We start from the raw sequence: 24,722 nt of genomic DNA, 5'->3' as shown, positions 1-24,722 counted from the left end.
AAATGTGTTTACTGAATTTACCTGTAACATTTAACGTCTTTTTCAATTCCACCGGGATAGAGGTGCGTTTCAGGGTCAGGATGCACTTGTAATCCCCTTCGTCAGACCAGGTCACGTTTATTAGACTGAATCCAACTTTGCCGTCCTCTAACAGCAGAAAACGGGATGTGTAGGTGTTGTTGTTGAATATGAGGGAGACCTATAGAGAGAAGACGTCAATGATTTTACTACAGAGAAAAAAACATACATTATCTCACCAGATGAACACACCAAAATAAGTGACACTGGGAAAGACTTGAACTGACTATAAGTATAATAAGCCACTATGGAGGTGAGGTGAGGTGAGGTGAGGTGAGGTGAGGTAAATGTAATGCATTTAAGGATATGTATAACTTATAAACGATATTCTGAATTGATCATATCCTTGAATCAATTATCTATTGGCATAAAGTTTCTTAAGTTATTCATTGTAATACAAGTCATACATTACGTCAAGAATGCTCATGGCAGCATGTACTGATCTTTTGAATTATGCATTGCTCTCCCTCATATGTAAAGCCACTATTTCATTACGCAATTTCTAGCCTTCTCCAAGAAATTTTGGACATGTTTTTCTACATTAGCTAGAATAGTCCCGCCCCTCAAGTTATGTTGACATACAGACATCCAATCTCTAATCTTTCAAGAGATAGCATGTAAACTATCATGGTGTTTAAGTAAATCAAACTCTAGTATGCACCCTTTATCTGAATCTTTGAGACCGCCTCTGTGGTGTAGTGGTTAGAGCATTCACCTGGACAGCGGAAGGTCGCGGGTTCGATCCCCAACCGTGTCATACCAAAATACGTTAAAACATGGTACTTGTTGGTCCCTGCCTGGTGCTCGGCATTAATAGGTACAACAAGGACTGGTCAGCTTGGAGTCAGTATAATGTGTCTGAGTGGGGTATTCATGCTTCACTGCGGCATGGTATCTCAGTGGGCTAGCACTATAAAACCAGCTTAGGTCTGGGCTAGTACAAGCAGCCACACATACACCCGCATGTCGTCATATGAGCGAAATATTCTTAAGTGCGACGTTAAACCCAATTCACCTCACCTCACCTGAATCTTTGAGAATATTATTCACATCAACATTGTCTACTCACCCAAAAGCACCTGAGGGTAAGATTCACTCATAGCCTACCCATACAAATTGTTAGCCTGAACTATTCCAGGTTAACCAAAGATGGGAAAGGAATACAGCGACTGCATGTCTTTCGTTTGATCATATGAATTCTCATACTCAGAAACAGCTGCTTTTTCTACAAACTTGCTGACAAACTTGGTTTTACTGATTTCCGATTGAGGTAACATAATACAACAGCAGTCCCTTCTATATGACTAGAATATATCGGAAAAGTTAAAGAAACAATAAATTGTACATAAAAAAAATATCAATTACCCCAACAAAATGCCGACGGGATCAGGTATAGTATCAATGATCAATTATTGTGGGAAATGATCCTATTGGAAATAAGAGGTGTGACTACATAAGAAGATATTGAGAAAAAACAGGTTTAGATAGGATTAATGAATTGAAACTTGGACTAGATAAAATAGAGATGGAAAAAACTCAAACAGCATTGATAAGATCTACAGCAAACTGGATAGAATATGGAGCAAAGACAAGTAAAAAAATCAGAATCTAGAAATTTCTTAAATAATTCCATTTCCAAACTTGTGAAAAAAAGACGGTACAATCATAGATAAACAAGCTGACATCTTAGAAGAAACTATAAAGTGTTTTTACTCATAAAAACTGATGTCTCCCCCTTCCCCAAATTAAACGTTGAGTGAAAGTTCATGGTGTTTTATAGTAGTGCAATTATATGGTTCATGCTTCTAAGCTTACTAATAGACCCGTGAAGATCCGGGGTAGAATAGGTCTTCAGCAACCCATGTGCTTGCCATAAAAGACTATGCTTGTCGTAAAAGGCGACTAACGGGATCGGGTGGTTAGTTTTGCTGACTTGGTTGACACATGTCATCGGTTCCCAATTACACAGATCGATGCTCATGCTGTTGATCACTGGATTGTCTGGTCCAGACTCGATTATTTACAGACCGCCGCCATATAGCTGGGATATTGCTGAGTGCGGCGTAAAACTAAGCTCACTCACTCACTCACTAATAACTGGTATTAAGTATACAATATTTGGTGAACATGGGTGAAATGGTTTTACAATTATGCTCCAAACATAAACCCTACCCTTCAAATAGACCAAGTTTAAATTTGTTGCCATTGAAACAGAAAACAATAAGACTGAAAGAAAAGCTCCAAGCACCAAAAGGCACATCTACATGATATGGAGAGGCAGTATAGCAAATTTGGTGAAGATGGGTCAATTAGTTTCAGAATTATGCTCCAGAAACGAACCATTCGACCCTTCGGGGGGAGACAAAACTAGGACATTTTATAAGAGACTGTATACCAGTGATGAATGTACACAGATTGATCTCGAAAATAATGTTAAAAAACTACCTGAAGAAGAAGCATTAAAACTAGACTGACTGACTGAGGTTGGTTTTACGCCGCTTTTAGCAATATTCCAGCAATATCACGGCAGGGGACACCAGAAATGGGCTTAACACATTGTACCCATGTGGGGATTCGAACCCGGGTCTTCGGCGTGACGAGCCAACGCTTTAACCATTAGGCTACCCCACCACCCCCATTAAAACTAGAAGGAATATTAACTACAAAGAATGTTTTACTGCTCTAAAAGATATGAACAAGAGTCATCAGAAGATGACATATCCCCCCGGCCCCCACATCGTTGAAAGAACAAATCATCTGACAGTTACTTAAAGTCCAGCTTGATTTGAGACTAAGTGCAAATAATTTCCATGGCAATCATGAAAAACATAAATGACAAAAATCTGCAAATAGCAAAAGGCACCACTTTGGGATCTGCCTAACATATCTGCCAAGTTTTGCTGATAGATATTTAGAAGTTTTCGAGTTGTGCTCCGGAAATGAAACCTACCCCTCCTTTTTGAGATTAAGTCCGAATCGTTTCCATGGAAACCAACAAAGTAATAAATCACAAAAATCTGTAAATAGCCCAAAGGCACCACTTAAGGTTTTGTTTGATATATCTACCAAGTTTTGCAGAACAAGAAGACAAAGTCATCAATATCCTCCACAATGGCAAACTACTCTTCATGATTATGTCTACGAGTTATGATTATGTCAAATATATAGGTGTGTATATAGAAAAGTGGAAGGAGAGTATTTAAAGGTTTTTAAAGTTCAGCTCCAAAAAGGAGCACTATCACTAATTTCAGTCTATGTCAAACTTGTTGCCATGGAAATGACAAATATATTTTATTCAGAATTCCAAAACTACCAAAAGGCACCAGTAAACCACCAGATCTATGTATGTGCCAAGTTTGGTGAAGAAATAGTGAACGGTTTTAGAGTCCGGCTCCGGAAAAGTGCACAACCACCAATTTCTGTTTTAGTCAAACTTGTTGCCATGGAAATGCCCAAAATATTTTATTCAGAAATCCAAAACTACCAAAAAGGAACCAGTACACCACCAGACCAATTTATGTGTCAACTTTGGTGAAGAAATAGTGAACGGTTGTAGAGTTCAGCTCCGGAAAAGAGCACTACCACCAATTTCAGGCTAAGTCAAACTTGTTGCCATGGAAATGACAAAAATATTTTATTCAGAATTCCAAAACTACCAAAAGGGACCAGTACACCACCAGACCAATCTATGTGTCAAGTTTGGTGGAGAAATAGTGAACGGTTTCAGAGTTCAGCTCCGGAAAAGAGCACAACCACCAATTTCATTCTCAGTCAAACTTGTTGCCATGGAAACGCCAAAAATATTTTATTCAGAATTCCTAAACTACCAAAAGGCACCAGTACACCACCAGACCAATCTATGTGTCAACTTTTGTGAAGAAATAGTGAACGGTTTTAGAGTTCTGCTCCGGAAAAAAGCTCTACCACTCATTTCATTCTAAGTCAAACTTATTGCCATTGAAACGCCAAAAATGTTTTATTCTGAATTCCAAAACTACCAAAAGGCACCAGTACACCACCAGATCTATCTATGTGCCAAGTTTGGTGAAGAAATAGTGAACGGTTTTAGAGTTCAGCTCCGGATAAGACAAATGTGCACGGACGGATGGACGGATGCTAAAATGGACGGAGTCCATTTTAATAACCACCCCCCGAAAAAAAACGCGTTGCGGGGGATAAAAATACTGAACAGTTTCTAAGTTATGTTCTGGAAACGAAGCCCACCCCTCCCTTTAAGACTAAGTCCAAAACGTTTCCATGGAAACCAAGAAAATAAAAATGCCAAAAATCTGTAAACAGCAAAAGGCACCACTTCAAGATCTGCCTCACATATCAGCCAAGTTTTGTTGAAAGATATTAAGAAGTTTTCGCATTATGCTCCGGAAACGAAACCCACCCCTCCTTTTTGAGACTAAGTTCAAATCGTTTCCATGGAAACCTAGAAAAATAAAAATGAAAAAAATCTGTAAATAGCAAAAGGCATCACTTCAAGATCTGTCTCATATATCTCCCAAGTACTGTTGAAAGATATTGAACGGATTTCAAGTTGTGCTCCGGAAACGAAACCTACCCCTCCCTTTTGAGACTAAGTCTGAATTGTTTCCATGGAAACCAAGAAAAATACAAATGCCAAAAATCTGTAAAGAGCAAAAGGCACCACTTTGGGATCTGCCTCACATATCTGCCAAGTTTTGCTGAAAGATATTAAGAAGTTTTCGAATTGTGCTCCGGAAACGAAACCCACCCCTCCTTTTTGAGACTAAGTCCGAATCGTTTCCATGGAAACCAAGAAAATAATAAATCACAAAAATCTGTAAATAGCAAAAGGCACCACTTTGGGTTGTTTGACATATCTACCAATTCTTGTTGAAAAATATCGAACGGTCTTTGAATATGGTCAATTATAACATCTTAATAGAAAGAAAACCAGTTTGTTTCAAGAAATGGGAGGAAGAGGGAATTATATTTCTGAGTGACATTAAAAATCAAAACGGTATCATTCACTCCCTTGAATATTTTAAAAGCAGTTACAATGTTGACACTAATTTCCTTGAATACCTTAGCATGCAGTACTTGACTACTTCAAAAAGAATAAATATGTCTGTTAAGATGCTTCAAAATAAACAAGTATATCCTATTTTACCATTTAATATAAGTTTGATGACAAATGGAAACAAAGTAAATATTGTTACCAAATACTATGTGACTTTGTTAAAACAACAGGCCAACGTAAATGGGAAGAAATATTAGGAAAACAATTTCACCAAATTAAATGGGAGAAAATGACCAATAGATGTACACAGAGTGTAAATTTGAAATATTTCCAATTTAAGATTGCTCAGAATATTTTAAGAGTAATACTTATTTACATAAGATTGGCATTAAAGAATCACCACTATGCACATTTTGTAAACAGGCACGAGAGTCGGTACAGCACCTATTGTTCGAGTGCAGTCTTGTAAAGGGAGCGTGGACAGAACTGGCCTCATGTCTCGAAACATTGGTTTTAATGGAAAAAATAACAACCCTCTAAACATTATCTGCCTAATTGTTAAGAAGAATATTTATTGCCCACGTGGTCAACGTATGGGTAGTTGCATATTAATATCGTACGTCACACGAGTGTCGTATCGCGTTGACCTGTGTCGTAACGACTTGACCTGAAATTCTAACGATTTGATTGGATAACCGATGACCTCTCAATTAGGTCACATTCTGACGTAACTATTTTTTCATTCATAACAAACACGTGAATTCATTCATTCTACAACTTAAATGCATTGTGGGAATGTAAACATTGCAAACGTTGCCGTGTCGCTGTTTAATTGTGAGTCGAACTGAGACATTATATCTATCGAAAAACATAAACACAATGTTTCCACCAGTGATGTTAGTCGAATGAAGCAACTGGAAACCAAGAAACGAGGTGCAATGGAGTAGTTTACAGTAGGAGGCTGTAATGAGGCGATGACAACTGACATGCATCGTGGATCGCCGGTTACCATGGCAGTGACGCCATTAGTGTGACGTCCATGCAAATATTGTACTACAGTACAAAACTCTTCCGCAACCTCTTTATGAAACCGGTTTCAGTTTTGAAACCAAAAACATAACAAAAATACGCTTATTTTGTCAATTTAAATGCATGTAAGACGGGGTAATAAATAAAATACCACACTTTCGGTCTCATTACATACCTAATTATATCTGAACTCGCAGCTTTAAGCCCGGTCAGATACCATAGGAAGGACACTCGTTTCGTATAATTCGTATGTAATGAGACCTCGTGTAGTATTCTCTATGTACACTATGAGCAGAAAAGATGTTAAACCAAACTTTAATCAGATCAAAAATGAGATCAAAAGATACTACAAATGATGTAAATTTATTGCCTTTTCACACACGGACCAAGCTAATTGTTTTACATTTTAGTCATCTCTCCACACTCTCCTAGCACAATAATATGCAAAATGCAAAGTTTACCTAGAACTTATGCGGTCCCACATGAAATAATTATATGATGATGTACTATGATTAATCAGATAATATCACTACTCAGATTGATTATTGTACACTTCCATGATGACTGTGACTTGACTGACTGACTGACTGACTCAGTTTGGTTTTACGCCGCTTTTAGCAATATTCCAGCAACATCACGGCGGGGAACACCAGAAATGGGCTTCACACATTGTACCCATGTGGGAAGATTCAACCCAGGTCTTCGGGCATCGACATTTACCCAGGTCTTCGCGATTTTAGACTAAGTGCAACGCTTTAACCACTAGGCTACCCCACTGCCCCGACTGTGACTTGAAAGTTGGTTTATAGGTATGTATGTATGTATTCGATACAAACTGCTTGTTATATGTCACATGTATCTCTTGGAAATAAAAACTTTGAATAAAAAAAATTATAAAAAAAAATTAATACAACAGCAGTGATTATAGTAATAAACACAATAATGGTAATAGTAATCTCTTGGCAATGAGATCCATTTCCTTGCAGATAAGGCACTGTCTTTGGTATCGAGTACATTAGCATAGGGCCTCTTTGAGCATTACACCATCACTGTGTGCCATCTACATGCAGAGGAAAGCTGGGAGACATGCAGGATTTTCACGTTTACAAATTTGGTGATTCCAAGAGTACTTTCCTGACAAACCCAGAAAATAATCGTTCGAACTGAAATGTTTAGGCTTCTGGCGTACCCATGAAACTCAACTCTGGAAAAGCAAATTGCTGCTACTCAGAAGACTATGCCTCCTGTTTCTAATAAAAGGAGGAATGCTCTCAAATTTGCAAAGTATGTACTTAAATATACCATCGATTTGCCTTTGTGCTACAGCTACGTTTAGCGCCAAGTAAAACATGACTTGATGTAGGGGTGTTGTGCAGTTTATTCAGATGATCAGCTATAGGTAATCAAATGCAGTCACAGAGGTAGTCACAGAAGTAGTCATTTGTGGAACTGAGTTATAGTGATAATGCCATATTGTGACTCAACATGAGAAGGCCATAGATTGCCTGTTTAACTTTTCACTGCCACCTGAAAGGTTACCTTGTTAATGTGCTGTACTGTTTAAAGTGATGTGACAGGAATGGTTAGACTGGTGCATAGGAACTATGTTAGTCTGAAATTCGCCAACTGGGAGCTACGATTGGTTGGTTGGTTGTTTTGTTGCTTAACACCACATTCAGCAATATTCCAGCTATATGGCGGCGGTCTGTAAGTAATCAAGCCTGGACAAGACAATCCAATGATCAACAGCATGAGCATCAATCTACACAATTGGGAGATACGACTTGGGGTTAGGTAATATAACAAGTTTCATCTTAGATCCAGAATGAGACGATACTTTTGATCGAGCATTGTTTTTAATCATAGCCATAATAAGAACGTCTCAGATGAATGAATTTCATTTGAAATCCTCATCAAATATAACCAAATGTCAATACAATTGGCATCAAACCACAAACATTAGAACACAGCCACCAAACTTCTGAATTTTAGAAACATTTTATGTCTCATATATTATAGTATTTTTATTCTTATTCACTTGATAACAATAAAACAGCATTACACTATTTCACATCTAATAATTGTAAAATAGTTCTATACAAACAAAACTCATTTAAATACCATGAAAATATCACTACTACATTTGACATAGCCCCACTTTATTGAAATAGTGTGTCTAAACTAAGCAAATATAAACAAAATAGCTGAAGTATTATTCGTACATGATGAATAACTTGCAACCAAGGATATCATCGAAAATTGTGATATTTCATTACCTGTGAAAGATGTTCTTCAAGAGTCACTGCCATGTGGGTCTTTTCAAAATACCATTCTACTGTATGGAATGGTTGGACTTCATAATCCCAGTCAAAAGATGCATTTTCGCCAATGCATGTTTCCACTGTTACCTCTGCAAATACAATTTGTATGGATATATTATGGCTGCTTCGTTTGATTTACCTCATCTTAGATCAGGCTGTGTTTTTGAATATGCCGTGAGTGGCGGGCGACTGACATGAGTCTGAATTAATCTGTCTACAAATTTGAGTGAAAAAGTGATTGCTGTTTACAATGTCAGAGGAATGCAGATGGTCTATGAAGAATAATTATTCTTCTCCCACATTTCATATATAACCTGCTGTGTGGTGATATAACACGGTTATTAAAGATGAGCAGTGACAAGTGATTAAGGTGTCCATGGAACAAGTAAAACAAACCACACTCCCGGCGCAGCGATGACTTAGCATAACATCACTGCCACAGGCTAATTTGCGTATCACGTGACCAAACTTTTTCTCTTGTTTGTAAACAAACTCACTTATACATAAATCAGAAGAGTCTGACCTTATGCAAGCTTTTCGTTGTGCTCTTCATATTGTTTTACATTGTTATATAGATATTCTTCTTCAACTGAGACAGTCGGGTTCATGACAATACAATATTTATACAGCATCGCTTGGTCTGCATAGGGCTTCGATGACAGCACTTGGAACCGTATAACCGATGTAAAGAAAGGATCACTACGCAAATCGAAATAGTGTTGCAGGTTTTAGGATATTTTCTCAGTGAAACTAAACCATTCTAACAATGATGTTTAGTTAGATGTGTAGACTCATCCAAAATAAAAGAGTTACGAAATATGTACATTATATTGAAATCGAAGTAGTGTTATATTGAATGGACTGTGTAAGATGTGATGATTCGTCACATCATTCTGGCCTGTGGCAGAGGTACTATGCTGGCTGGCCACACGGGACTCTGGGTAGGAGAGTGAAAACAAACATGTACAAGTACAACGGCACTCCTCATATAAGATGTACACAATTTAACACATGTGTAACAAAAATCGTGCATAATCATGCAGTATTTTGCAACGTAAAGGTGATTTTCTGCTGTATCTTTGGTTTCGTGTTTACCCTTACGTTGAAATATATAATAATTTTCAAGAGAACAAACTATGATACTGTTAAATGAAACCCATACAATACTTCTAACTTGTGTATACATACCGCCATTACCATGGGCATCTGCACATGTAAACAGGAACAGTGGCAATAGTATCCAAACTGCAACACAAAGAAAACAATCAAAGCAAGGATACAAGATAGTCAATCACGAGACATTTTGTTAGGTTTGTAAAGCAAAATAACTGCAAATCATACAGATCCCTGGGAAATAGTCGAAACCTTTTGAACAAAAAATAATTCCTTCTTTGAAGGACATTTAAGAAGAAATAATTTATGATTGCTTGAAGAGGCTATTTTTACATATAGACCGATGGCACAAATGATAGATGTCGATGAAATACTGGTATAAGAAAATACAAATTACCCTAATATATGTGCAAAGTCATTTGGGGATTATTTATAAGACTGCCATGAGCACCTGTTTTCTAATTCCACATCACATTAAGTTTACTACAAAATATGCAGTGCATTAATATATTTGTGAGTGAGTGAGTATGGTTTTACGCCGCTTTTAACAATATTCCAGCAATATCACGGTGGGGGACACCAGAAATGGGCTTCACACATTGTACCCATGAAGGGAATCGAACCCGGGTCTTCGGCATGACGAGCGAACGCTTTAACCACTAGGCTACCCCACCACCCTTAATATATTTGTGAAGAATGTTGGTGGTGTTAACATGTTATTATGTACACCATGTTCATCAAGGCTATCCCATTTCACAATATACACACTTATGACTAAATATTATAGCTCCACTCTTGCTAAGCTTCAGGGGAAATATCAACAATGTAGAAAAATGTAGAAGAGTATTACATGCCACAGCACTGGCCAAAGTAAAACAGAAAATGTGCCAGATGTTGTTCCATGTGCCACTGCCTGTACATCAATTATATCTACCATGAACAATGATAATGAAGAACCTTGGGAAATGTTGAGCCCATGTTTATGGTTTGGAATTCTGTGGGTAAGCTGAATTGGCAAATGTAGCTTCCTCTTCACATAGGCCTGGCCGCTCTCTCTCACGACATCCATTGCTGATCTTCCTGACTAATGTCTGAAGCAGCAAATACATTTTGTTTTCAGAAATCCTGATTTTGATTGATTTTCATAATTTATGCAAAACAGTAAAGTTAGACCAGACTTACTGTTATATTTACATCCATTCATTATTTTGAATCAAGTGTATGCACCCCTGTAACAAGTTGACGCTCAAGTCGTGTGTAGGTCTAGTACATGGTGTCATTCATTCATAGACAGTTTTACTGGGGAGCGAAGTGTATGCACCGTGTATGACGCCAAGTCCTTGTAGGTCTAGTACATGGTGTCATTCATTCATAGACAGTTTTACTGTTGACTCTCAAGTTGACGTCCTGTAGGTCTAGTGTCATTCATTCATAGACAGTTTTACTGGGAGCTTAGTGTATGCACTGCTGCAACCTCATTTATTCATTCGAGCCCTGTTTGTCTAGTATAGGCACAGTAGGCTGATTTTTCTTAATTTAGTAATGTACTTAAAATACATTTTTGATGCAGTCTAGTCCTAATTACTGTTCTGATGGCAGAATTGAAGATTATATATAAAGAATTATCATATAAAAAATGTTGTAGGGAGCCCGTCACCCAAACCAACCCAAATGGTGATTTCCTGAGTCATTTACTCAAACTCGATCATGTGGAACATCAAATAATCATTGTATATAGGAAGTGACTTTATGGGGTTCATGTAAAAGTATCATTTGAAAGTTCCTGAGATTATGAAATCATTATAGTGTTACGAGAGTGTTTTTGTAGTTTGTAATCTTATTGGTTAGGTGATAATAATCAGACCCAAGGGAACCAGGCTATATGAAATAATAGCTTAAGCATAGCCCTATTTTAGTGTGCAGGGCTCCAGGTAACTTTTGTGGGTGTGGGTGTACCCACGTTAATTTAATGAAACAGAATTAATTATGATACCTAAGTAGCTATTCACATCGCGTGTCGAGCCCATTCACTGCCGCCCGATCGTGTTTTCTATAACGCGGCAGTACAAATGAAGTATTCTCACATCTAACTGTAACAGTTATCGCCATTTTCAGAATTTTTCATGTCATTCTTTAAATGACATATATTTATATCATAAAGTAACCTAAAAAAATTGATTGTGTGACTAGTCAAGTGTTTTTACAATAGATTGATTTTTTGTGAACCTGAACTTGCCATTATATAGATCGTGTGACACCCTTCCACTAAGTTAAAATAAATTATAGGGTTCATAACTTAATCTTAAATTGTTCTCTTATGTTAATTACCATGAAGAATTTTCTTTTGCTGTCCTTTATTGTTGTCAAATACCGTGGGAAAAATACCAAAACTGCAACTGACTGGAACTCTTGCGCATGATACTGAAGTATTAGCGATAACTGTTAGGGCAAAAGTACACTAACACCAAGAATGGCAAGATACATCACGGGTGACAGGGGGTTTTCGATGATATAAGACAAAAAAACGTATTTTCATCTGTAATATCATTTAAAGTTTTATTTTACTAACCTTGAGTGATAAAGGATATATTCATCTATTTCAAACAAAAAAATATCAAGTGATTCCTTCAAAAACTAAGCGTTGATGACATCATTATCGGGATACTGTTGCCGCTCTCCACATCCGGGTATTTTGTATGGGTTTTCGGCGATGAGCCATATATATATAATACATTTCTCCGCTGCGAGAGTGTTGTGATCACATGGCTTCCCTATTTATATATTGCCTGTCACCAGCAGACGACTGATCTGACTGAATTTTAAGCTTGCTATTTTTTGCTATAAAGGCAACTGATTTTGCATCTGAAGTGGTATTAACGGTCACCGAGGGTAAATAATATCAGGGATAATCTACAACATATTGTTATATAGTCTCCTGATAATATTGATGTATGTTTGCTTTTATATAACTTAACTTCGGTTTCCATCACGACAGCGACTGGGCATCCGCCCTTCCGATGAAACTGCTTGTAGCTTGTGTTGGGATGATATCTTGCTGTTTTCAGTTGTATCTAAATGCTGAATTCGGCGATTGCATACCTCGGCGTGATCCTTATTTACCCCAGATCATTGATACCACTTCAGATCGTTGATACCACTTCAGATCGTTAATACCACTTCAGATGCAAAATCAATTAACCATAGAACAAATAATAACAACACTTCCTCGTGGTCGCGGAGGAAAAAGTATTCGTGAATCATCGCCGAAAACCCATATTCGGATGTGGAAGTTTATAACAGCTCACCTTAATGTTCACCGTATATTTCTCAGAAGCGTTGACTGTATTACAATTTATAAACTTCAGTAATTTTTTTTAACACCAACCGTGACTGCTCCAGAGTGTGTTGCAAGGCATGAATCAGCGAGTCCAATCTCACGACTTTTGTAGATAGGGATCCTAGGCAGATGTGTAATGTTGCTTGCCGATGAATAATCTGAGAACCTGTAGAAGATCTAACATTATAAAAATGTTTCATGTAAAAAATGTATCAGATACACATGCATTGCGTTTAAAATGACTTTGAAAGGTGTTGAGAATTAACTGTTATCTGCGTGAAGGGGTAACCTCTTGTATCTGCCTGTTATAGTTGGTTTATTCACTCACATAAAAAGTAGACAAAAGCGAGATCTAAGTTCCAAAATAATACAACCTATGTTTTCTTAAAATGTATTGTCACCTCAATACACAATGAGAATGTGTTTGTAGAATGTTAAAGTGCTGTTTAAGGAGAATAAAACCACCAAACTCAGTCCATGGCCCACCACTGCATGGAGCTGAGGGTGGCGTTTGCTTCACTAACACATGATATTTCTTTACAACTATTAATGAATGACTTGGTCATCATTACACAGTGACCCTCAGAAGAATAATATTTAGAGTTACATCCCCTTACTTTCTGGACAACTTATGTTATTGCAATCATTCCTTATCCACCTCAAAAGAATGGAATATGAACTCATTGTTTGCAACAACAAAAGCAGATAATGTAAGAGTTTAAATCATGCCATCTCAGTATAGTATAAATATGTATTTACCAAACAGATAACATGATATTACCATTGCCCCATATATTTGTGAATTCTCTATCTAAACCAGTTACCAGTATGTTTATGTACTAATTCCCTTAATTAACATAAAATAAAAGTTTTCATCAATTTGTAGTTTTCAACTTTGGAAAAGTAATAACAGAAAATGCATCCACAATGTTAAGGTTAAATGTTTTCTGTTCAGTTTTATGTTACTACATATTAATGGCAGTATGTATACCATACAGGTATTGTATGTAACCTCCTACATAACATTACAACATACTTGATGGCAGTATACCATACAGGTATTGTATGTTACCTCCTACATAACATTACAACATACTTGATGGCAGTATACCATACATGTATTGTATGTAACCTCCTACATAACATTACAACATACTTGATGGCAGTATACCATACATGTATTGTATGTAACCTCCTACATAACATTACAACATACTTGATGGCAGTATACCATACATGTATTGTATGTAACCTCCTACATAACATTACAACATACTTGATGGCAGTATACCATACATGTATTGTATGTAACCTCCTACATAACATTACAACATGCTTGATGGCGAGTATACCTTACATGTATTGTATGTAACCTCCTACATAACATAAGAACGTTACTTGATGGCAGGTATACCATACATGTATTGTATGTAACCTCCTACATAACATTACAACATACTTGATGAGCGGTATACCTTACATGTATTGTATGTAACCTCCTACATAACATTACAACATACTTGATGGCAGTATACCATACATGTATTGTATGTAACCTCCTACATAACATTACAACATACTTGATGGCAGTATACCATACATGTGTTGTATGTAACCTCCTACATAACATTACAACATATTTTACAAGAGAAAGAAGATGAATTTGAAGAGGGATTTATCATACATTCAGCTATACACATGCCAGCGTTTCATCAAATCCTCTATACACATGCCTCTCTCTCTCTCTCTCTCTCTCTCTCTCTCTCTCTCTCTCTCTCTCTCTGCATCAGTTTGCCTTAGCTGTGTCTGATTTTAGCAGCAGTGGGAAACAAGGTAACTACACATTCTTATCTTCACAAACATATATCATGAACATATGTATTTTCAAAACTTAGTACACTTCATTTTTATCACAACTAATCATTCATGTCAAATGTGATATATCTTCATTTTCAAGGCGTTTCCGACCATGTTGGGATCTTGAGGTTCAGTGAAGCATTCAATGGGGCGTGCACGCCATACTAATCCGCAAAGGCGTCGCGTGTATACTTTCGGACCTCGTTGTATCGGCGGCATTCATGGTATCGCGAGCAAACCCGTATTTCGGTTTTCCCCACTCTCCTACCCACAGGCCAGAATTACGTCACATCTGGCATCATCCATTCAATATAATTTTCATATTTCTCAACTCTTTTTATTTTTGGCCGAGTCTACACAAACTAATTAAATATCTTTGATAGAATGGATTAGTTTCATTGAGAAAATATCCTAAAACATGTAACACTATTTCGATTTGCGTGAAATGCCTTTGTTATAGGTTATGCGGTTCCGTGCTGTCATCGAAGCTGATGGAGAGCAAGCGATGCAGCCAGTTTGATATCTAAGTATGTACTGTCATAGACCTTACTGTCGCGGTTGTGGAAGAATATATAATGTAACAATGTAAAACATTATGAAGGCGCCCGGCGTGAGTCAGTCTCTTCTTATTATGAATATCGCGGCGTTTGATTACAAACAAGAGAAAAGTCCAGTCCGCATGATATGCAAATTAGCCTGTGGCAGTGATGTTATGTTAAGTCATGCGCTGTGCGAGATTAGGGTTTTCAGCGAGGCAGCCGCTTCTAGCGGTGATTTGCATATGTAAATCGACAGCCAGGCGTCAATTAAGCAGGTTTACTTTATAGAAACCAGCAGGATGTATCGAATCTTCCGTAAGCATTATGCAGCAGAAATATTAACATTAAACTCTTGAATCTAATGGAATCTGTCTGAACCCCATTCATCAAAATACTGCGCTATAATATTTACGTGTAATGTATATGACCCTTCCCACTCGATCTGAACTAGGTCGGTCTGCATCTCATTGTTGCCATATCGGTAGCAGAAGTCATGAGCTTTATTTATCTCACGGTGAATACCAAAAGTTGTAATTCAAATAAGGACACAAAACGTAAAATGGTCCCTGTTCACACAAAACGATTTTGGCCAGTGTCAGGATATTTACAGCGGATACCTTCCCATCGTGGATTGCTGCCTCCAATTTCTAAAGCGATTGAAGGCTATTTCATCTACCGCCTGGTAGGAGACCTGCCATCCATACAAGATGTCAAGGCCATACAAAAGGTACACTGATGTTTGAAGGGACAGGGTGCTGGCATGAAGTGATCACATGTCATCTACTGATGTCTACTTCAAGCGGCATCGTCAGTTCATCAATGAAAAACAAGGCATAATATAAAATCCAGAAATTCAAAACCAATGCATTTAAGCATTACAAGAAATGATAAATTGAAAGACAACATTGAATTTAAGTTGTTTTAAATATAAAATTTAATCGTGCCTACAATCCTATGGTTGGCTGGGTAGCTCAGTGAGTAAGGTGTTAGTTAGTTATGCTGAAGCACTGGTTCTCTTGTTGCATTGCACAAATTCTGGTGTCCCTTATTATGTTATAGCTAAGAGAAACGTGAAATTATATTCACTCACTCTATCCTGGGTCACATACAACTACAGACTAAAAGGTTGAAAAAGGGCCGAGGAGCCAGTCAATTCTCACTGTGAGTTTCCAGCGGGGAAGGGAAAGTGCATTCCATGCAAACACATTGCTGCAGTGCTCTTAATGTTAGAGCATTTCATCTCTACTGGCAGTTTGCAAGCTGGGAAGAGCTCAACAGAAAATTTGCAGTTGTTCCACAAACCCCAAAAAACTTACAAAGGTAAGTCTGTGTTAAAACACTAGACCCCAAGGAAATGTCACACCAATGTCTCTGTTACCTGATGTATGAATTGACATGAACAGAAACAATATTTTAGGAAACACTTGTGCTGGATATTGGACTTGATAGAGCAGCTCTGAGATTTTAAAAGTTAGTATTTTTAGTGTACTGAGCAAATTCTAGTACTTTTGGGGTTGAGTCCCATCCGGGTGTAATCCCAAATATAACATATGTTACATTTGACCACTTTCTAAAATGGCATTGTGTATTTTCATGTACTGGGCAAGTTTGAATACAATCATTATGGCAATTTATGATCATTTTTTCTTTCAGGATCACCAGTAAACAGCTCAATCAATACCATCAAAAGAAAATGGTCTCACCACATGCTGGAAGATCCTAGACCACAGAAATACAGGCAGATGAGTGGATACAATGACCATGTGCAGCTAACATGATGGTCAGCTACTGTGCCTCAGCATCTCATGATATTGCCTTCAAATATCTGCACCCAAAGGCTGATTTTACAGCCAGCGGCTGATGATCATGACTATCTGAAAAAGCCACTTACAGGAGTACATGGTTGACAGTGCACTGAAGGTACACAATACTTCAAATTCTGGTTTGATGATAATAAGTAGATATTTACCTATATGTATATTGAACATCTGGAGAGTCATTCATATTTGTTATTTCTGCAGTACACACTTGAAACCAAAGTTTGTAAGGAAAACCATGTTCAACATCTCATACTTTCATGTTGTGAAATGCATTGGAAGTGATTAATCATGCTAATTAACATGATTAAGTAGATTGATTCATCGTTGTGAAAAGGAATTTTTGATTTACTCTACTTCTCAGAAAACCAATATTTAATAAAGGAAAATATTTCAAGCATCATAGTTTTAAACAGCTCTTTAATGTCTATATTAGAGTGTTTTTCCAGGTTACTGGAAAGAATCTGCAAGAGATGTTGAGGGCAGCAACCACGGGACCAGAGTAAGAGCCCAGTGTGGCACAGGGGAAAGAAGTGGGCGCATCACAGCCTCAAGGTTTGGTGAAGTGACCAAAAGGACCAACAGAAGAAATAAAGAGAAGTTATGTAAAATCAATTGTGTCAACAAAATATTATCATGTAAGCCTGTCATTCATGGAAAGCAGCGTGAGAAAATAGCCATGTCTACATTTTAGTCAGTGTACAACATCAAAACTAAAAAAATCTGTTTGTTTCTTCTTGAAAACCCTTTCTGGAAGCTACACCAGATGCCATAATTGATGAGTACAGCTTGGTGGAGGTGAAATGCCCATATACAGGAAGGAATGATTACAGCAAACCTGGTAAAAATTTTTCCATACCTTCATTATGTGATGTAAACAATCAAATTTGTTTTAAATCAAAGTAGTCACTACTACTGTCAGGTTCAGGGACAAATGCACATAGCAAAGCGTCAGTTTTGCTATTTTGTTGTTTACACATCTTCTGTGACATGTTTGTACAAGAGATCAGTATTGATAAGGATTTCTGTCAATACTCATTGGTTCCAAAACTTGAACTGTTCTATACCAAATATCTAAGACCATACATTGCTTCTACATTGTAAATAATAAGATGGCCACTTAGTACTATTAGTCAGTTTGTTGTCCAGTCATGAGATTGTGTGTGCTCCAATGGTAATAACCTTATTGGTATGTTGAATTGCACTTTGGTATGTATCAAACTTGTGGATTAACATTATTAAGCCCATTATCCATTTCTTCCCGAAATGAATTGCTTGAAAATAATTCATTCAAATTCTGAAAAATGATACACATGTATCCAAAATGTATTAAATATTTGTTGACCCTTTTTGATGACAATATTGTACTTTCTTTGAGTCATTAGACTTCTTATGTGAAATCAGCTTCTTAAGAATGCGACATTGGTAGAAGCATATAAACAGGTTTAAACTAATACTTACCTTGGAATATCACTTACTAGATCTTTACAGCTGAAAGAAATATCTAGAATCTGCATATGAGTAAGTGTTGATGCCAATCCTGTACTGTTTACTATATGCAGGGATGAGAATAAAGTTTTGAGAAAAACTCGAAAATTAGTCGGGGCCAATTTATAATGGATTTAGACGATTCCCACATGGGTGCAATGTGAGACCCATTTCTTGGTGTCCCCGCGCCGTGATATTGCTGTAATATTGCTAAAAGCGGACGAAAAGAAACTCATTCAATCACACTAACATTGCTTGACAATGCTAGAGGGATCTGGCAGTAGTAGTAGGTGTCATGGATCATACAAAATGTAATGAAAAGGTCATCTCTATGCTGATGAATGCATTGAATCCAGGACAAATTCCACTCGACAAAATCACCCCAAAATTGCAACCTAGGACAAAATTATTGTGGTTCAGTCGCCTACCCCAAATGTATTGTGCTTGGTATGTAACAGATTGCCACTGTCAATAAACAACATATACCCATTCTCAGTTCAACAACAATTTATGTCAGAACAGTATATCATATCTGTTACAGTGAAAAAGATCAAGTCTTGCTGCATTAATAAGAGCATATTATTACATTAATAGAGATCTATAAAGGCATATATCAGATGTCTAACATTATCTCTACACACTGTAATGTAACCTTACACTTGTATGTAACTGTCTCTTACTTAAAGGTTACATGCAACGTAAAACACAACTTTGCAGATTCTGGATACCTTCGCATGGACTTTACCGAAACAAATCATCAAAATGCAAATTCAACTTATAAAGTTGAAAAAAATGCGCCAAATCGGAGTTCAAATGATTCACTAATTTTCCCCAGTGTTTGGGGAATTCAAGGGTTCCAACAGCTGGGCTGCGCTCATAGCACATGCAAGAGTGAAATAGGTTCACACAATAACTTGGAAGCCGGTTGTCCAGTGAATACTTCGGTGAAGGCTTTGGCATTGAGCTATTTTTCTAATGTTTTGTTGATATCTCACAGGTTTAACTTTTATATGTTATGACAGCAAATTAACTTTCGTTTATATAATTTCATTTGTCTATTTCACCACCGCACGTTCTCCTTAACTTTCTCAGTTCGATACTTAAAAGCAATGTCATTATTTAGCGTCGACAGAATTTCTAACTGTGATATAGATATGTTGTTGTCACAGACAAAACTCAATGTCTGGTTTTATTGACACCTCCGTGTGCAGGCTGCCCTGCCTGTCTGCTAATGACAATATTCAATACACAACTGCGATCACTGACCACATACAATTTGAACTTAACACCAACCAGGTTATACACCATAAACAAAATGCATTGATTTATGGCCCGAGTCTCGCCTCTGTCACATTATGTAATTACACAGACAGGCAGGTGTGGATAATTTGAACACATGACATGTTATGATGTCTGTTAATTCAAAGCCAATTCTACCATGAATCGAGAAAATACTAGATTCTGATTGGTTGTTCAGAAAATCAGGACGGCATCAATTCGTGGATTGACGCCATCTGATTGTAAGGCCGCTTCAATCGCTGCGATTAACAAATCTTATTGTGAGAACTACTTCCGCTTGACCACAATGATGGGGGATCATAACAACAACTTCATGGATTTTGACGCTGACTTTTCGAATTTTCCACACAGGCAATTGGAAATTTTTTGGATTAAAAATGCATCAGTTGAACGGACACACCGCCGTTATTCCTGGAAGTGCTCACGCATATTACAGTATATATACCATTATATAATACTCTTTAACATGTACAACCCGGAGTGTTTTACCCTAAGATGGACATAGACTTCACAAACATGAAGATCGTGGTCGACGCATGGGTTCCCACTTCGAGTCCAGCGTTCATCGATGTGTTCGACCGTATAGGCTTTCTCGGTGACGGCGAACGTCAAGGCAGTCCATGCTTGGTTCAATAACCCGATGCAGTTCTGGCAGAATCAACTCAACTTAGCCGCGGTGGTGTGCGAATGACTTGGTGCGGCTTAGCAACGAATTTTAACAAGACCAAGACGGATTGGCGATACCGGGAGGAGTGAACCACTGGCTAGGTATTCCTTTACATAGCGATGGACTCTCCGTAAAAGCATTACTAAAAGGATACAGTGGTAAACTTTATGAAGCACAAAATGTTTAGTTTTGGTAACTTCTTCCATGCATTCTCCAACCTAGTCCTAAGCCCATACACAGTGGGCCAATCCCGTGAAAGAAGCCAGCGAATGATTTACTGATAATGAGGGTTACTTCCGCCAGAGTATGGACTTTACAGGCGACGCTGGTTTCACCCATCCAAAAGGTCGAGCAACCCCACGCTGAAGACGCGATTTGAAAGCATATATGTTGGACATGTTGAAAGGGTTCACTGCTACCGCCTCAACGCTTGAACGCGACTCGGATTCAACGCACGCGTGAGCTGCTTGTTAGGTGTGCAGGCACAAACGCTGCTCCGACATCCCCGGTGGGATTTCTAGTGGTGTCTCACCCAGTTTCTGACGCCGCCACCAGGTGGGTTGGGTGTGGGTGTTCCTCTCCACCCGGCCAGCTTAATTTGACCAGGGTTGATATGATGAAGCCCAATGCCGCCAGAACGCTGGGCTATGGTGATCCCTTGCCTCGGAAGAGGATTCGATCCTGTCGGCCAACGGTGGTGTCCTGGTAGAGGACTTGATCAATGGTTTCCTGCACACGGCTGACCTGGGATCAAAGCTGTTCTCGAAGGAGGACGCCGCTTCCAGTCAGGTCGACCCTTCCTCTTCCAGGCCGCTAATCGCTCTGTGATCCGACCTCGCCTGAACTAGTCCTCCGCCGTTCTTGCTTTTTGCATACACATATTGTTTAGGGATGAAATTACTGGATTAAAATTACGAACCCTTACAACACTTGGGATTATAGTTATAGTCTGTAGTAGAAATGCAAGTATGCCAGCAATTGCAGGTAAACAGTACCGTTTATCACATCTTGTTTAATGCATATGGCCATACACGAATTTTACTGATATTGCATGTAACATCATATGCATACACAATATTGCATTTATACAAATATTTGAAAATGAATTATCTGACAAATATGATGAAAGTTTTAATCCAGCGAATTTACATTTCATATACAAATATGAGAGAAAATACGGTGACATAGATGTCACACCAAAATAGATAGTTATGTGCACTGAGCAGTATATCGAAATACATACTATTGTATAATTTGTTTCCATACTTGACAATACAACTCCACACTCAGTCACAATCCTACCTGATGAGAAACGCCATCACCATAAACAAGAAGTAGTGAGATGGTACCAGTTAAGACTCTAAACTTGCATTAATACTTAACTCTGGGCACCCTTGGGAATTGGGAACAAAGTGAACATGTGCCTGTCATTGTAGAATGACTTCTGGTAAAGCTAAATTGCTGTTGTATAACCCCTATGCCACGTCATATTTGATTACTTTTAATGACTGAGTTAACTAATCATTATGAACTGTGTTCAGTGTGGTGGGTTAGTGAGCCTGGAGGTGAGGGGAAGTGAACTCCACTTACTTGAACAGACTTCTGATTGCAGGCACTGGACTCGTTAATCCTAATCTGCTTATAGCCAATTAAAGTGCAGGCAGACAGAGAATACACCAATACAGGACTGAAGGAAAATCCCGCCTATGATAGAGAGATCATGATCGCATGCACAAAAAAAATCTAACATAAATCTGTATCATTAATGCTACCACAGATATTCTCCTCATTTTGAAGTTGATATGTTCAATATCACAACTCTTTGGAAGCTCATCACTCTGTTCAAGTTTTACTTATTAAACTGGTCAGTGGCATCATATTGGTGGTAATATTAAAATGGATTCACTATTGTATGTCATCATGCACCATACCCGGATTATTGGTGTAAATATTATAATAAAGTTAAGCCTTGATATTTCTTTTATCAATTTTGTTTGTGGTTTTTGTTTCAGTTATCTTAAAAGGAAGGCTGCATCAATTTTGTCCTACTTTTCAATGATATGATCATAGGCGATAAAAGTATTATACATTTATACATGAACCTCCAGGATATTTGATATATCTCTCTAACAACAGAGTTTTCAGTTTTCAACAGCACTTACCTAAAATGGTCCTTCTTCATAAATATGGTCATGTGAAAAGGTATATTTTCGGCTCACATTACTAATGCAATGTATATACAAATCAAACTAAGCAGACTCATTTTACAATGGAATTTCTCTAAATTTGGGAAATGGCAAAATGCAGACATACACAATTCTAGACCCAAGCATCACTTTTGTTAGGTGGAAGATTTACTTTCAGAATCTTGAAAGTGATTTAAAAAAATATTTATTCATTATTAAATGAACGGATTGGTAAACAGGCCATAAGCCTATAAATGTAGCATTTCTGAATAAAATTGATATTTTATACTTATCCTGACTCATGCTTATTTGTTTGTCTCCTTCCTCTTAAGTAACACCAGTTGGAACACTTTTTTATCTCCTATTGAAGCTCCCTTCAATAAAAAAAACAACAGACGTAAAATCACCACTCACCAAGAGTTATCTGTCTGGCAGTTTTAGCAGGAAGCGGTGCCACCCATTCTCTACACATGCTTCACTCTCCAGAATTATGAGCCCGACACTTTTAATTTACAGGGGAAATCCAAAGTGTCTTAGCTGGGAGGTTAGAGGGAGGGTTTATTCATGAGTCAGGATAAGTATAAAATATCAATTTTATTCAGAAAATTGGCATATTTTTCCTTATCCTGACTCATGCTTATTTGCTTGTAGAACCGACGGATTTGGTGGTGGTCCGCTTCTACTTGGATTTCATGTAGCGTGATTTACGTCTTGCATACCCCTCTATGGGAACTTCCTGGTAGCACTTCTATTTTACTGCTAGGCTCTGCTGCCGCTGTAACCCCTCTTCACTTCCAGCTTCCTCTGATGGGGACCACAATTGTTAACTTTTGGTCCTTGCTTCTGTTAACATTTCATGTGATTTTGTAACCATCTCTTGGATGCGAGCATCAAGTGGAGAAGCCGACCCTTTCCTGCATACCCAGCATGTCTTTACAAGTACTCAAGTCCATATCACTTATGCTAGTCTGTTCTAGGACGTGCATATAGACTCTAAAGCTGAACTCTCCTGAGTCTAGGCTTTTGCAAGTCATGTGATAAAAGGCGAGAGAGACTCGTCAGCAAGCCTTTGTGGGACTGTCTTCGCTACAAGAAGCTGGGCAAATGGTGAATGCCAGAGACGCCCTTTCGGTATGCTATGTCCTTCAGGTAGTGTGGTGATAAACACCATGTCCCATTTCCAGAAGCAGCCCTCCATTATCGCCCTGATAGAGCAATTCCCATGTAGAGCGGCGTTGCTGACGCCAGAACTCTAACTTCATGTGGGTTGGAGGCTCTTGGAGGATCAAATCCTGCTGCTTTGTAGGCCCGAAGCATGACAGTTCTGGATCCGGCTTGATATCTTAGTGCGGAAGACTCGCCTGTGTTGCTGTCGATATCGGAACTAGAAAGACGCTTGAATTTCCGCCTCCTGACCTAGATCTTGTAGGTAGACTTGCAATGCCTCACCCGAAGCACAAGGATAGGTCCTAAGTATCCTGGGTGGTCCGCTGACCGATGATAGTATTGGGACGCGGAACTGTCTGTCTGATGACCTGGCAGCTGATTCTGCTATGAAGTCCCATCTCAGTCCCATGCGCACGGCGCCTTGATTTCCATCAAATCGTGTTCTCTCAGTCCAGAGCATAGATTCTGACTTCCTTGCTGCTGCTGCTAAAGCTTACTGTGCATACGTCTTCTGCGTCAAGTATACCCAGCGATGTTCTTGTGATGGTTTGCAGATGTCACCGGTGAGATGTAGAACTACGCCGGCGGTCCCACACCAGAGCTTTAAATCTCTACTGTTGGTCCTCCAATTTATAAGGGCTTAGTAAGGCCAGTAACTTCGGTACTTTCGCCAGCTGCACCTCATTCCTGATAGCTTATAACTGGAGCTCAATGCCGCTTAGGTATGTGTTGAGAGCTGGACCTCTTTTAACCGCTTCGCTTGTCTAGGTGACAAAGGTAGTCCACCACTTGAGAATATGTCAGCAAATTACTGCAACTGAACGCTACCAA

At 38.3% G+C, this 24,722-nt stretch overlaps 1 protein-coding gene across 1 annotated transcript in view; it reads right to left on the bottom strand.

The window, feature by feature from the left end:
- Positions 1–13,046, bottom strand: part of LOC124258162 — a 29,320-nt gene extending 16,274 nt beyond the window's left edge. The window contains exons 1-5 of the mRNA XM_046692221.1: positions 12,920–13,046; positions 10,492–10,625; positions 9,610–9,666; positions 8,377–8,510; positions 22–199 (exon numbers count right to left, since the gene is read on the bottom strand). Of these exons, the coding sequence (XP_046548177.1) occupies positions 22–199; positions 8,377–8,510; positions 9,610–9,666; positions 10,492–10,603 (481 nt within the window). The 5' untranslated portion in view covers positions 10,604–10,625; positions 12,920–13,046. The remainder of the gene's footprint in view (positions 1–21; positions 200–8,376; positions 8,511–9,609; positions 9,667–10,491; positions 10,626–12,919) is intronic.
- Between the last annotated feature and the right edge of the window lie 11,676 nt (positions 13,047–24,722).

Source organism: Haliotis rubra, unplaced genomic scaffold (assembly GCF_003918875.1).
Source record: "Haliotis rubra isolate DU_JTF1 unplaced genomic scaffold, ASM391887v1 Scf684, whole genome shotgun sequence".
In the NCBI taxonomy this organism is placed as follows: Eukaryota; Metazoa; Mollusca; class Gastropoda; order Lepetellida; family Haliotidae; genus Haliotis; species Haliotis rubra.
Note: the sequence above shows the minus strand (reverse complement) of the source record. Positions and strands in the feature narration are given on the sequence as shown.